Raw genomic sequence first — 14413 nt, 5'->3', positions numbered from 1 at the left:
TTCTAGGGAGCATAATGTACATTTATTACCTCAAACAAGAGTTGCTTGGGGAGCTTGAAAATTTTGGATCAACCTTAGAGTTATTTTTAAAAGCAATGAAGTTTGAGTTCTTCAATACTTAGATCTTGCCATCAAAAAATTGGAAAGCACCTGTTCAGTTTTGGGCTTTTTTTTTTTTCCCTTAAAGCAAATAGAACGATTTGTATCTTTTTTGTGTGGACATTGGTTGTTAGTTTCAAAAGGCTAAATTTCCAATTTAGAGTCTATAAAATACTCCTAGCTTAGGTTTTACCCAAGAAAGAAAATAAATAATATGCTCCCTTAGGAGCAGCAGATCTTTTCACTTTTGACAATGAAACCTTAGTGCGCGAGACTAAGAGTGAAGATCCACAACACTAGGGCTAAAGGTCTCTGGTCTAGTCCTTGTTTCAGGTGCATGGCCCTTTGATAACCTCCACAGAGGATTTGATTCCTCTAAGAAGAAAATAAATGGAACAAACAAGGCAAAAAACCGGCCGAAATTTGGACTAATATCTATAATTTACAAGAGCCAAAATATTTATTTTGATCTTCACAAGAGCCCAAATATCAGATGCTCTATCATCCACTGCCTTGGTTGAAACCCTACTTAGGAGCATATGTGACCTTGGATGCAATCTCCTCAAAGTACAGACCAATTTTGGCAAAAACAAGAAAAAAACCACACGCACTCTCTATGCATCTAAAAAAATGTCTTAACTCTTAACATTTGATTAGGAACCGTTTAATCGATGGTACAATCTAAATGTTTAGAAACTCAAAATTCCACCTTACTTTTAAAAATATGCTTCCGGTGATTTGTATGTGGATTAAAAAATTCCATAAAATTCCATAAAATTCTCGCAAGTAGCTCTTTTGCTTGAGAGAATATGTATATAGTGTACTCCTATGCGCTCTTCACAAGATTCCACATGGAATTCTACCAAAATTCATTCTAAACTCGAATATTTTGGCAAGTACAGTTGATTGGTTCTTTGCACATAAAGATAGCGGATTCATTTCTCAAAGTCTTATTATTAGCAATCTTTTGGCAATGGCGACTATGGGTGTTACCAACAACACTCGTAGTGATGTTGTTTGGATACCACCACTGAATTTTTTCAAATTTAATTTTGATGGAAGTTCACCTGGCAATCTAGAGCCAACTGGCTATGGTGGACTCATCAGAAATAATTTGAGGGTCCTTGTGGTATTACAATAGCAAACGAGGCGAAAGTACAAGGTTTATTAGAATGTTTGAAATTACTATGCACTTTGGAAAAGAGCATGATTATCGAAGAAGACTTAACAAATGTTATTGCCTAGAGTAAGAGAAATGCCCATATTTTTTAGAGATTAAGGATTATTTTTTATCAAATTTGAAATATTTTGTCAACCTCTATGACAACGGTCCAACATAAATATCCCAACCTCTGTGGCAACGGTCCAACATTATTATAAAGATGTGAATGAAGATACTGATGTTCTTACCAAAAAAGGAGTCCATATTACCTCTCTGTTGGTTGTTTCATTTCTGTACTCTTGAACATCTTGTATTTTATGTATGAATTAAGAGTAATGATCCTATTAAACCCTTCCACACCCATGTAAATAGGAATCCAAATGATCATAGCACATATCTCTAAAAAAAACAACTTTTGATAATTCTTTTAGAGATTTGTACTAAATTTAATAATGATCTTTGAAGTCCTACACATCCGTATAGGAGCGTCTCAATCATTTCTCATTAATTAATGATAAGATCAAAAAAAAAATTCATTCAAAACTCGTCCCAAGCCCTTTACTCTTTTTTTATTAAATAAAAAAAAAAAGAAATACGGCCCTTCAATACGGCAATTGGGTATCATTGCCATTTCAAGAAAAGTTCGATATCCTCAAGTGACTTGTGGAAAGAGCACCAGTCAAAGGCATAAATGTCATATTTTAGAACTAAAGGGCGTATTTAGCATTCTAAAAAAGTTCCGGTAAGGGGCAATCCAGTCATTTTTACTGCACCAAAAAATTTTTAAAATCTTTTTGGAATCCCTTTCTCTTCACCCTTCTCCCGTCTCCCTTTATTTCGATCATTCTCTCCGCTTCAAAAACCAGACAGGGAAAGTTTCCCCTTTCTTTTTTAGTCGGTTTTCTCTCTCTTCTTTCTCTCTCTGATTATTTGGAAAATATAATGCAAATCATTTTTTAATCATTCCATTAATGGGTGTGAGTTTGTACGCAGGGTCTGGTGCACAAGGGTCCGGGTTTTTCTTAATTTCTTCAGTATTATTTTTTATGTTCTTCGCCCCTTTTATTAGGTACAGCTGAATTACGGCCTTTTGTTTTTTTTTTTTAATGGAATTTGACGTATTTTTAGTAGAAATAATAATAATTTAATTAATTACTGTGGCGTGAGCTGTTGCATAATGGTTAAGATCTCTGTCAGTGTTATTTGGGTTGTTCTTTGTCTATTGATTTGATTATTGTTGTTTTCTGGTCATGTATTGTATTATACTTTTGGTTATTTAAATCTCAGGAAATTTTGTGTTCAAAATTTGTTTCTTGTATGGTTCTTGCATCTATTGAACAGTTGATTGGAAAAGTGTACCTTATTTCCATTTCTTTCTGTCCTGTTTTTCTTCCTTCTTCGTTTAAAATATTGGGATTGAAGTCAACCTGTGGAATTATTGCAATGGTTGACTGCCTGTGCTTCAGTGAACTAAAATTGTGGTTTCTTGATGATCCGGACTATCTTCATCTATTATAGGTAGTTATTGGGATTCTATTTTCATCTATTACAGGCAGTTCTTGGGATTCAGATACCTATGGTAAAAATATGAATTTTCAATTTTTGTTTGAAGATTAGTATCAGGCATTTGTGATGAAATATTTTTATTAGAATTTTGATTGGAAAAAATGCAGGATCACAACGTGCCGTAGGGAGGATTAGATGAAGAGCTCCATAGTCTAGGCTATATGATTAAACCTCAAATTTTGTTTTCTGTTTAATCTTTGCAGGAGTGGACTGCATTTTCTAAGAAGATTTTAATATAAAGAATAAATTCTCCTTATTCTGAAGCATACGAATTGTGGAAGTCTTGGTTGATGACTACATTATCCCGTTGACAAATGGAAAGAATCAAATGGCATTATCATGATTTTATTGAAGAAATCATATGTTTACGCCAATCAATATAAATAAAGAAATGACAAGTATAACTAATATGCGCTCCTATTATATCTTCTGTATTAGGAACCTGATTTCTGTGTATGTATCCCTCTTGGTGTAAAAGAACAAAGTGTGTTTCAAAAGCACTGCAAATCAGCATCATCTACACGTAATGTGCTCTTATACATGCTCCTTAATCTTTGAATGGATTTAGTTCATGGAAAATATTTCTATAGTACGGTCATTGTTTTTTTTCCTTGAGCCTTTTTATTGGTGTACTGATCTCCTGGTTATACAAATACCAGCAATGAACCTAACAACTGAGCATGTTCTATCACATGAAATGCCAAATTTTGTCAATTTGTTCGATCACCTGTACAAGTTCAGCGACTTTATTATGGCTGCTCTTAATATCAGAATCTCCATCCACTTAGTAGGATCCTGGTCCTCGTCCCTTTGCTTTTGATTGATACCCACTTACTGGAACTGTGATCTTTGTTGATGGGAAGCTGGAGCTTTTAGTTCCTGTGGCTGCAGTACATTGGGCTTATTTTATTTTTTATTTTACTATTTATTGGAACTTACATGGAACAGATGGTTACCAATTTAGCCATTATTACGTAGTTGTTTATGGGCTTATTTAGAGGGAACAACATAAATGATCCTTATTTAGTATTTGGTGTTTGTCAAATGTCTTGATATCAATTTCCTTAGTATTGGTAAATTAGATTGTTTTGTGACTTTATGCACATCGCGCTTTTTCTGAGTATTCCTTAACTGTGTTCACCCCATTGTGTGATGGCATGGAATTATATTATACTTTCCTGTCTATATATTAATTGAGGACCCTTTTTGGAAAGATGCTGTTTACTGCGTTCTGCACTGATATCCTTATGGATTTAGCTTAATTAAGTTATAACGAAAATTTATGGTTCATTTCCTGATAATATGTGACATTCGGTTTCAGGAATATATTTTTGTTTGTTGATCCTTCTGTGGTGCAAAATATGCTTCAACTTTATCAGATGGGCAAATGGCACTCATATTTTCATTGACACTAAGTGAATAGGTAAAATGTTAAGTGGCCAGTGGGGTGAAAATGCTGCTGGGAAAAATTAGATGGCCATGGAATGTATATCATGGAGATGCATCTGTAACTAAAGGACTGCTAAGTGATATTCCTCCAGAAATTGAGTTGTCTGAGTATCAGAGGTTACCAAGTGGTGACACTGAGAATCCTCCTGGTCTTCTTAATGATGAAAGCTTGAAAGTGGAAACAGTTACAGATTTGGATTTGTTCTATTCAAGGGTATACAGTTACTACTGTGAAAAAGGGCTTTGGTGCATTGTAACCAAGTGGATAGTGGAAATTTTGAGCTTGGGTTTCATGATTTGTTTTTCGGGATTTTTCCTTTTGTTTGTGGATTGGCACAATCTTCGCAATGCTAAGTGTGGAGTTGATGCCATTGAATCGGGAAGTAAACCATGTGACCTTGTCAAGGAAGTTGTTCATAGCAAACCATTCATGCCATTCACTCTTTTCAAGGGAATCGTTGCAGTGTACTTGGGATTATTTTCCATTTATTGGGCCTTCTGTTTCTTGAGGTTTTTTGCTCAGTTGAAGGGCACAATTGCTGTTCGTAATTTCTACAACAACAGGTCAGATAATATAAAGGGATAGACTGAACCTACAGCTGTGGAAAACCATGTTCCAATGGGGTGTCCAAATGAAATGATGGATGGTGAGAGACAAGGTGGGACCTACTAGAAGAGAACAGGCCACCCAATGTTGGGCCATACTGTCTATCAACGTCTATCATTTCATTAGTCCGAGGTGATCAAAATGGACTATGGCTTTTCATGGTCCTTTTAACTTACCAAATACTTCTTTACATATATAATTCTTTCTGATATATTGTTCATAAGTTGTGTTATGTACTCAGATTTACATTCATAAATGCTTTTGCAGTCTCAATATCAATGACCGTGAAGTTCAGACAATATCCTGGTCAGCAGTTTTAGAGAAAGTTGCACAAGTGCGTTGTCCATCTGTGGTTAAGGATCTCTCTGCCCATGACATAGTAATGCGCATCATGCGCAGGGAAAACTACCTGATGGCGATGTTAAATAAAGGTGTTCTCGCTGTTCCAGTTCCCTATTGGGTCCCTGGCGCTGGTCCTGCTATTAATTCTGCCAATGGTGGTGGCCGCAAGAACCGTCTCATATTGACAAAGACCCTTGAGTGGTGCCTGAATTGGTGTATATTGCAAAATATGTTTGATAGGTACACACCTTGGTCATTATTGAACCTTTTTGTATTTTTTTAATACTAATGCTAGGGTAGGGAGAGTTTTTGGGACTTTATGCCACCCTAGAGGATCTACACTTCTGTAGTTGTGTAACTTCTTTCTTTGCAGTCCTTGTTAATAATCTATTGAGTGCTAGTCCTCATTATTAATTTATTGTATATGGTTTAATTATAATTTTTCTTATTGGCTATGACATCCCGGTCACTGAATAAGTCTTCTCAGAGACATTATTCTTGAGGAACTCCTTTTGGAGTTCTGCAAGAAAACATTTCTTTGTACAGATCTACATTGATGTGTTTATAAATTTGAAATTCAAATTTTATGGTAATTTTCCAGGTTTTGCCTCTAGGTTTCTGATGCAGAAAATTGCATCTAAGATTTTTTGAGTTTTGATCCATCCTGGTGTACTTGACATCCTTTACGAGGATTATCTGATTTATGTTAAAAGGTTATTGTCAAATGCTCCAAGCTATGTGTGTTATACATTTGTTGGGTGTGACTACTATTTTTAGTTGGAAAGTAGTGATAAGGAAGAAAAGAAAATAGAAGCGCCTGCATATGTATCCTACAGTTGTATTTGCCCTAAACCTTGTCAACCTGAAAAGAAATAACACAATTCATATAAAAGAACCTTGGAAACTGATTCCCGTTTCTTGTTCCTGTTTACTTCTCAAATGCAGTTCATCATTTTCTTCTTGAAGTTGTTATCTGAGGATACTATTTCATTTCCAATTTTTAGAATTAAGTCACTTAGGTGCAAAATAAGTCTGTCTCTAAATAAAATGGTAGGTTGCATTGTGGATTGCATACAAGCGTTCATCCATGAGATTGTGGTTGGATTATCTAAGAATTTCATGTTGTAGGAACTTCATGATTCGGAGAGACTTTGTCAACAACCCCTTTGCATTAAGGAAAAAGCTTATGGCTTTTGGGTTTGGGATGCTTTTGGTATCTCCTTTCCTTGCTATTTTTATGTTGGTATATTGCTTTCTAAGGCATGCGGAACAGTTCTACAACCATCCAAGCACAGCATCATCTCGAAGGTGGTCAAATTTGTCAAAATGGCTACTTAGAGAATTTAATGAGGTAGCTTCTGGTTTTGTTCTGTGTTACAGTATTTTCGTCTCCTTTTACCTTTTTTCTTAATTGATTTTGTGACCTCTAGTTGTTGAAGTTAGTGCAACATTTGACTTAAGAAGCCAATTAGTACGCTGCTATCCATTGATAACAATTTTGAGGCAAGATTCCTTATTTAATGTGTGTATAACAAGTTATATTGTGCTACTTTCAGTTTGGACATGGGATGGAATGATTATCAGGATGAAGATAGGATTTGCTATTTTTCTTGTGTCTTAATATGGGCTGGATATTGGCACATAAAGATATAGCAAGAGATGCATGTTAGATTGCCCTATTGGCAGACTCTAATTGAAATATGTTCTACCCTCTTCCGTTTTATATTTTTCTTATCTCATTAGTCTACTTTTTTCACTGTTTTTGAACCGTTACTTTTCATTAAGATAAGAATTTAAATTTGTTTGGAAACTGAACTAAGCAAAGGAACCATATTTCAAATTATTATTTTCTTATTGAAAATTCATTAGCATGATACTCATCATTTTATGTGAGATATTAATTCCATACTTAGGTATTATATGTTCCACATATACATACCCATTGCAGAGCACATCATATGCACTGTCATGCTCTGATAAGATTTCTTTGTTGCATCACTATTAACTTTTAAATTTTGATAGTGCTTTTGTGCTGTAATATGCATACTCTCTCACCATTGTCCTCCTACCTAGAAGCAGACTTCTAGCAGTGAGGAGTTTCCTAATCAGGTATTATTTTTCCTTATTGGACTTGGTGATCCTTCTCCAAGTCATCTTAAAATTTTTGAAGAAAATTATAAAAGACAAAAATTTAAACAATACAGCAGTTTCTAAAAAGTCGATTTCCCCAGATTTAGAAAAGCAAACCATGCCTGGAAACTAATTCTTTTTTCTATTTCTGTAATTTATATCATCACTATTTTTTCTGTGAATATATTTTCATTATTATCTTTTATTTTTTAATCTATTTTTTTTTTTTGGTTTGGTAATGATGAATTGTTATTCTAAGGCAGATGTTTGAGACCTTAATTCACAGATGAAACCTTTTTGCTCAGTCATGAAAGCTTTTACCAGTAAATAAACAATAACCAAATAGAAGCTTTTCTCCCCTTTATTTTTTGACGATATTTCAAATAGATGGTAGATTTCTAACCTCATTATAGCTGAATTATTTTTATGTTGTGTTTCTTTTCAGGTGGATCATTTGTTCAGACATAGGCTCAATACTGGCAGTGTACATTCTGTAGAATACTTGAAACAGTTCCCCTGTCCTATGGTATCACTGATAGCGAAATTTATATCATTTGTGGCTGGTGGGTTTGCGGCTGTTCTCATTATAATTGCTTTTCTGGATGAGTCTCTGCTAGAAGCTCAAGTAAGTTGTTTAATTGCTTTACCTTATAGTGCCTTTGCATTGCAATATTTTCAATTCAGAATAAAATGTGAAACTATCCTCTAGTCCTGTGGACTATGGAAAGATCATTGCATGTTGGGTTGTTCTTTGACATGATGGGTGGTGATGTGGAGAGAGGGGGACCCACCATGGGTAATGTGTGGGCAGGTTCAAGTCCCATCACCATCCATCATTAATGAATGGTGATGACCCTTTGGTCTACACTTCTCACACTGGTAGTGTCTTCTTCTGATTCCTAAAATTTTGCACTCATCTCCTCTGTGCAGCTATATGGTCGCAACTTACTCTGGTTTGCTGCTATTTTTGGAACCATTACGGCAATAAGCAGGGCTGTTATACCTGATGAGTTACACGTTTTTGATCCCGAAGGTGCTATGTCTATTGTTGTCCAGCACACACATTATATGCCAAAAAGTTGGCGTGGTAAAGAAAATTCCAATCATGTCCGTTCTGAATTTGAAGCACTTTTTCAGGTAAACTATTTCTGAATGTTATGGTTGATTGTAGCTTATATTTAAATACAGTGTTTTTGTGGGGTGATGTGGCTTATTAGATGTTTTCACTTACTCATATTTTTTTTGTTCAATACAGTAATGGTTGTTACATACAGGATCATGTATGATATGATGGATTTTGAATGTTTGTTTTCAATAGATTTTCCTGCTATATTTAATTATAATCTTTTCCTCATCACAAAATAAATCTTAATCTAAAATTTATAATTTTTCTCTTAATTTATAATGCATCACCAAATATTTCTTTTACCCGTTACTGCTTTCACACCATGTCAAACATAAGAATGCCTATCTGTTGAGACCTTTGATTATTGGGACAATGTTAGCTTAGTTACCTTGCAAAGGTTTCTTTGGAATTTTTATGTAGTCAGGATAAAATATCAAACATGTGTCAATGCTAATTGTATAATTTCAAGGAACCGTACTTCTCTGCACAATAATTTCTTTCAGATGAAGTGCATTTAGCATCATAGTTGTTAACTAGACAGAGTAAATCCACTTCTATTATTTTAATTGGTCCTTTATGCTGAGGGACAAAAGCAGGATTGATTCTATTTAGTACGTTCTTAATTTCTTTTGATAATCATTGTATAATTTGCTGATCACTTTAGTTTACCAACTTTCTTTCACAGATGATTATGCCTTGTCAATTCATATTCCATTTGCTATGGAAATTTATAGTTGGTCATTTGGTGCTTTTTGCAGTATACTGGGTTGATGTTATTGGAAGATATGGTTTCCATATTCCTAACTCCTTACGTTCTTTTCTTTTTGCTGCCAAAGGTACGCTCTTTCACTCACTGATAGAGACTTAAAACTGATAGATTTCAACTCATTTTTTGGTTTCATGGTGATGGGGACCAGAACCCTGTGTCATTGGAACAGTTACTGATATTATGATATCTAGCACACTCTTTTTGGATGAGTGACCAATTTTATTAATCAAAACTGGTAAGAGAGTTGCTTAAATTTTTAAAAAGGCTAGTGTTTTGTGTTCCTATAACTAAATGGTTCTCTAGTTATACTCTCCACTTAACAAGGTATCTGGATGATTTGCTAGTCATTAAGCTAAACCAACACTTTTTTTCTAAAGCAGCCACTGTTGTAAAACTTGGATTTGACCGCCTACCTGGCCAAGGGTACAGGCCGCCTAGGCTACTTGGCTGGCACCTAGGCTGGAGCCTAGTTCCCTTGGCGGCCAATTGAGGAAGGTGGGGTTTTAGGCCCCATAATGATGTTTGAGGGGTTGGGTTGGAAACCAAATTGATTTTACTGTGTCAGAAACCATTTTTTTTCAGAAATGCAAATAGAAAACATTTTCTAAATCCCTAAAGTTTGAAACATGAAACTAACCAAACCTTGATAAATAATTAATACACAAAATCAAAAGATTCCCATTTCAATCAAGAGAAAAATTTAAGATAGCTAAACTAGAAAAAATCCATTTGGATTAAGTTTGCTTGAAATTGTGCTAAGATTGGGTTACCAATCTTAGTAAAATGCCATTAACCACAACCAAAACCTGCTCTTGAATATGGGCCACAAATCCAAAGTTCCAAACATAAACTAGGAAAAGAAATGCAAGAACAAAACCAAACAAAGGGGAGGAAAAAAAAAAAAAAAAAACCTGAAATTCATATAAATCATCTAACCCAAAACAAAAAAATTAAATATTCTAACCTTTCAAAATACAATAGATATTGGCTCGAATTGGTAACCATGTGTCGCCAAGAGTCTTCTTTGACAACCACTTCAAGCCACAAAAAATATAGGGTTGGATGCTTTTCGTTTTCGAAATCGAAAAGTTCAAAAAAATTTAAGCTTCCAAAAATCTCAAAAATCTTGAAATGTTGAGTTTTCCTCACTTTGAATTAAAAATAGTGTTTGGGGGATTAGAATGCCCTCCAAAACCCTTTCCCCCCTTATGGTATGCTGCCTTGGCAGTTGGCATTTTTTCACCCTCAAGCCAAGGTATTTGAGGTACTGCCTAGGTGCCTAGGAGAAGGAGGGCACCTAGGCAGGCCCTCGAGCGCCTAGGCGGGTGCCCAGGCACCTCGATGCCTAGGCAGTCATCTAGGCCTATGTGCTTCCGTGAGGCCTCTTGTTCCTCAAGGCGGCTGATTTTTCAAACACAGAAAGCAATTATATAATCTTTTAAATGCATGGAGCCATCTTTGTATAAAATATGCCAAAAACTAAGGGCTGAATAATGATGCTGGTTATCAGTGATCAGAAACTCATTGAGTCGACTTGGGCCTGACTGGATACTAGGCCGGTTCTTGCCCACAATCTGGCAAGTCGCCCCAATTGGAGAAAAGGTCAAAACGAAAAAAAAAAAAAGGCCTGTAATTTTTCTTTTTTATTTTTTATCCAATGATCCATATCTGTGATCGATTTGGAAACAAATTGATCCCTCTTAACCCCCTAAAGTCATTCCTTTGATCAAAATTTGCATATGGGTAAGATTTTTTCATAAAAATCTCACCATTTTTTGAGCTCTAAAACCCAATCCGCTTTTTGTGCATTCTCACTCTCATTTCTCAACCAAATAAACTAATATGCTTCAAAATGTCAGTATTGGAGTCCTCTTACAGACTGTTGGATTGATAAGCAAAAGAGAAAAATTGAGAGTTCAAATTTTGGGGTTTTTTTGAGCTCGAAATAGGAAATTATTAAATTTTCTCACATATTTTCACCAAATTCATTCAAATTTATTTCATTATGTTCCTAACAAATTGATCTACAAAAGCCCTAACAAGATTTTCTGAATCAAAACCAAAAATCTTGACGATTTTTTTTTTTCCCGGCTATTTTTCTGCTAGTTTCTATATTAAAGTTTTTTTTTTTTTTTACTTTTTTTATCTGATTTTGATTTATAACTCCTATTAAATGAATTTAAATATTTGGTTTTCAATATTTGATTCTATATGTTTTTAGTTATTCTTTGCCCTTTTTTATCTGTTTTCTCTTTTTGTAAAAAAAATTGACCAAGTCAGCTGGTATGACTTTGCAACTCGGCCAGTTTGACTCGAACTGGTGGGTCACTGGTTCGACGCACCAGTCCAATTTTTGAAAACACCACTTTTATTAAATAAAAAGGAAATACATAGGTGGCAGGTGTAAAATTTTTTTTCCCCTTTTTTAATGATTTACTTTTAGAGGAAGATGTAGTCCAATGGATTACTGTATACATTTTCTTTTCATATTTACGGACTAATTATACATTTCTCAAATGATACAACTCATTGAGAAACGTTTGGAGATTAATTGGAGAAGGGGCCATAGAGAACCTCCAATAATATATCACTGGTAACAAAGAATGGGTGTAGCTTGGAAAACAATGTAACTGTAGTACATTGAACCATGGTGCACTTCACTTTTATGGCTAAAATTTGTGGTACACCGAGTAACGACTTAAGGTACAACAAACGGTACAGCTTCTGAATTTTTGTATATTCTTCTGCAGAAAGTAGATGGAATTTTGAAATTCATTTCTGATTTCACAGTGGATGTTGAAGGCGTTGGCCATGTTTGCAGGTCAGCCTTGTTTCCTAAGCATATAGGAAACTTTGCTTCTTTTTTGTTCTGCGGTAATGGGTATTGGCAGTTGCATACCTTATCGCCCTACCAACTTGAGATACGTTCTGCCATTGCAAGCATGAGTAATTCCCTCAGTTTTCTGCAGTTTGAGTGTGTTCGACTTTGAAAGCCATGGAAACAGAAAGTATGGATCCCCATACCACACATCCAAGGAGAAGAGAAGTTGTCAAGGGAAAATGGAGAAGTCTTTCTTGAGGTATATTGAAAATCATGGCTTCATGGTGTCCTTTCCCCCTCATCCTTTCCTATTCTGTTGGCTGGCTGCTCAAGAATACCGTTTCACACCTCTGGGTTTAGTTCTTGTTTGCGAAAGAATGGAACTTTTCATTTATTTGCCACATACTCATGTGAGGAAGAGTATTATAATCTAGAAGACTTTGGAAAACCATTCTCAGGGGCACCATTATCCAATGAAATGGGCGGGGATGAAGTGGGGGTGAGGCCCACTGGAGCATGTGACCCCGATGGTGGGTCTCACACTCTGTATCGCTCTTGGTCATTTTATTGGACTCCAAAGGCCCATTTTTCTGTAGTATATTGGATTAAAGTAGGCTCGTCTTTTAATGAATGGATATTTACTTTTGAGATCAATGGCAAAAGCTTAACACAAACTGAATTTGCTCAGACCAAATACTTCTCTGTACTTTTACTTGAGATAAATGGACATGGTTTCTTGGTCCACAATCTTGTGTTAAATTTCTACAAATCCTTCACATTTCTAACACACACACATACACAAATATCTGAAAGTGAATATATGCTCGCCCTTTATTCTTCTTATTCTACCTTGTAGCTTTAAGAACAACTACCCGAGTTGGGAGCCAAATGCTCGTGGAAAGCAGTTCTTATCAACGCTACAAGATTTCCAAGAACAAGTTCAAGGCCATCAAATTCCTCAAAGATTCTCTGATAACACGAGAAGTGTTTCGCTTGGAGAGCTCCATCAGAGGTTGTCCTTATCGAACAAAGCCCAAGTGGGTCAGACCTGGATGGGGCCACCATTCATGGTTCAGAATCGGAGCGACGAGCAATTAACTTTCAAGACTGAACAAGCAGACTGCCCTTACTTGCTTGACCATTATTATGTTTCAAGGCCCCTCCATGAAGCAAGGAGTGGAGATTCATTGTGTTCGGTGGGGGCCAATGGAGCTCCGCCAAGTGTTACTCCATTTTGCGAGTCAAGTGGAAAAGAGAGAGAAAGGGACTTTCTTAAGGACCAGAGGGCAAAGAGTCATTTTGACGCTTCTTGCTCCAGCACAGCTTTTGGGGAGCACTCACTTTGGGAAAATAAGCCTGTCGAGGATGGAAAGGCAGTGACAAGCCACTGGTGGGCAAGGCCGCGACCCCGATCTGGTTCACGCAATAGCTTTCTTGAGCCTACTAGCATTGTGAGTCCCATTGTTCATGAACCTTGGGATGATTCTAACCATTCATTTGGGAGTGATGAGCATGAGCGGTTCTTGCATACCCACAATTCTCAAAGTTCTTTGAGAAAATATGTGGATGATATCAAAGAGGATCTAGGTTTCGATCTGCCATTTTGTGATGCTTATGAGCCACCAAGGAGCCCATGGTTTGAATTTGCTGAAGCAAGTGGGGACAAGATAAATTGATCAATGAATATGCTCTTTCTTTGATAATTAAATGACTAGGTGGTACGTTCTCCATTATTCAATGATTGTTATATTCTAAATTGGGTCCTTATACCAAAATGAATAAAATTTCTCATGCTGATGATGTTGGGTGCCAATTTTTTAACCTTTTTTTTAATTAAAAAAATACATTATATTCTTCTCTACAGAATTATTTGATGTATTTAACATACCAATTCCTGAATGGGCACATGTTGCAGTTATTCATGAATGAGTTGTTTATGCAAATCCCTCCATGCATGTGTAAGCATTGTGGTTTGAAGGATTCGTGTTCATGGCGGAGAGGAGTCGGGTGATATTGATTTGTTTTGAAGTCCATCACTTAAAGTAGTGTTTTAACCTGGATCAGGTAGCTGGATGGCTATTAGCTGAGCCGATTTGGGTAGAATTTGATAAGATCATTTTGAAAAAATATCTTAAAAATACAAATAAAATATAAAATGGGTGGGAGTTAGGCGGTTTTGTCTCAGTTCCTTAATGACTTACCCACTTCTTTAAGAACTAGGGATTCATTCTTAGCTAAGCCGATACCTAGTTCTAGGCAAGAATCACCCCAAGCACTCGGATTAAAATGATCTTTAAATCATTGCTTTAAAGTATTTGAAATGGCCCAATGCTATCAAATTT

The 14413-nt window shown here is 35.8% G+C and overlaps 1 protein-coding gene across 10 annotated transcripts; it reads left to right on the top strand.

The window, feature by feature from the left end:
• Positions 1-1973: 1973 nt before the first annotated feature.
• LOC18436318 (autophagy-related protein 9) lies at positions 1974-13884 on the top strand. Of its 10 annotated transcripts, XM_020668352.2 has the most exons (11): positions 2066-2155; positions 2255-2330; positions 4149-4840; positions 5151-5465; positions 6354-6576; positions 7801-7980; positions 8286-8492; positions 9240-9317; positions 12001-12071; positions 12220-12330; positions 12928-13884. In XM_020668352.2, exons 3-11 carry the CDS (start codon positions 4281-4283, stop codon positions 13745-13747), a joined length of 2565 nt encoding a protein of 854 aa, XP_020524011.2. In that variant the 5' UTR covers positions 2066-2155; positions 2255-2330; positions 4149-4280; the 3' UTR covers positions 13748-13884. The 10 variants fall into 10 exon arrangements, 5 of the variants coding, with proteins under 5 accessions (XP_006846402.2, XP_088729553.1, XP_020524011.2 ...); XM_006846339.4 differs by having other exon boundaries at positions 1974-2779; XM_088873427.1 differs by having other exon boundaries at positions 2032-2330.
• The last annotated feature ends 529 nt before the right edge of the window (positions 13885-14413 follow it).

The sequence above is a fragment of the Amborella trichopoda genome, chromosome 8 (assembly GCF_054954075.1).
Source record: "Amborella trichopoda isolate Santa Cruz 75 chromosome 8, AtrichopodaSantaCruz75HAP2 v2.0, whole genome shotgun sequence".
Classification (NCBI taxonomy): Eukaryota; Viridiplantae; Streptophyta; class Magnoliopsida; order Amborellales; family Amborellaceae; genus Amborella; species Amborella trichopoda.
The sequence above is the reverse complement of the archived record's forward strand: the minus strand, read 5'-3'. Positions and strand labels throughout refer to the sequence as shown.